The 1,055-nt window shown below is 68.8% G+C and overlaps 1 protein-coding gene across 1 annotated transcript in view; it reads left to right on the top strand.

Annotated features, from left to right (window-relative positions):
• The window catches only part of NPHP4 (nephronophthisis 4), a 98,379-nt gene that overhangs the window by 60,767 nt on the left and 36,557 nt on the right, over positions 1-1,055 (top strand). Inside the window, 2 exon segments of the mRNA XM_014546192.1 lie at positions 295-651; positions 767-938. Coding sequence (XP_014401678.1) covers positions 295-651; positions 767-938 — 529 coding nt within the window.

The following is a 1,055-nucleotide window of genomic DNA, read 5'->3' as shown; positions in this document are numbered from 1 at the left end:
TGCTGCAGACAGGGCGCCGGCTGCCACACGGGGACCCGGCTGGGGAGCGGCCACCTGTCAGTGTTGAGGGGGTTCTTTTCTTTTTTTTGGAAACCTCTAACTCCCATTCCCCGCGGTGCCCGGAACCGGCCTCCTGGGTGTGGGGTGGTGGCGGCGGCGTAGTCAGTCCGGAGCTTGCAGGGCAGACCCCACCTCCCATGGGTGGAGAGCAGCCAGGAGTGCCGCAGGCGTCCGTGGAGGGACAGGCATGCCCTGCTCCGTCCCTGGAGATGGGGCCCGGCCAGTCCTGCTCAGCCCACGTGAGCGGGGGAGGGGTGAGTCCAGGAGAAACCTGGACTTCGGGGTGGGGTGGGGGAGGTGGTAGGAAACAGCTTCGAGGAGCGCGGCCCAGGATGTGGCCCTGGCTCGGGCTGGTGTCTTGCAGGCTCAACAGAACGTCCGGGCTCAGCATGTGCGGGACCTGCAGGTCATCGCCGCCTACCGGGAGCGCACCAAGGCCCAGAACATCGCCAGCGCGCTGAGCCTGGCCATCACCGTGGAGCACACCCTCTACGCCTCGCTGGGCACCGCGGAGTTCTTCGAGTTCGCCCTCAGGAACCCCCACAACACGCCGCACACTGTGACCATCGAGGTGGACAACCCTGAGCTCAGGTGGGGCCAGCTCAGAGGGGTGGGGTGGGATGGGCCGGGCCGGGCCCTCCCTCCCTCCCTGTGGGGCCTTGGGGCCCCAGGGGAACGTTCTAGCTCAGCTCTGCCTCCCGCCCAGCCTCATCGTGGACAGCCAGGAGTGGAGGCACTTGAAGGCCGCGGCCGGCCTGCACACGCCTGTGGAGGAGGACATGTTCCGCCTGCGTGGCGGCCTCGCACCCCAGCTCTTCCTGCGCCCCCGGGAGACCGCCCACGTCCCCTTCAAGTACCAGACCTTCTCTGTGGCGCAGGTGGGCCTCCCAGGGCCAAGGCTGGTCGCCAGGCACACAACATGGGGACCGGGGGCCCTGAGCCGCCACATGGCCGAGCCTTCGGGTGTCGCCTCCGTGGCCTCGCATCCCGGCACC

The sequence above is a fragment of the Myotis brandtii genome, unplaced genomic scaffold (genome assembly GCF_000412655.1).
Source record: "Myotis brandtii unplaced genomic scaffold, ASM41265v1 scaffold434, whole genome shotgun sequence".
Lineage (NCBI taxonomy): Eukaryota > Metazoa > Chordata > Mammalia > Chiroptera > Vespertilionidae > Myotis > Myotis brandtii.
This window is presented reverse-complemented; position numbering and strand designations above follow the sequence as displayed.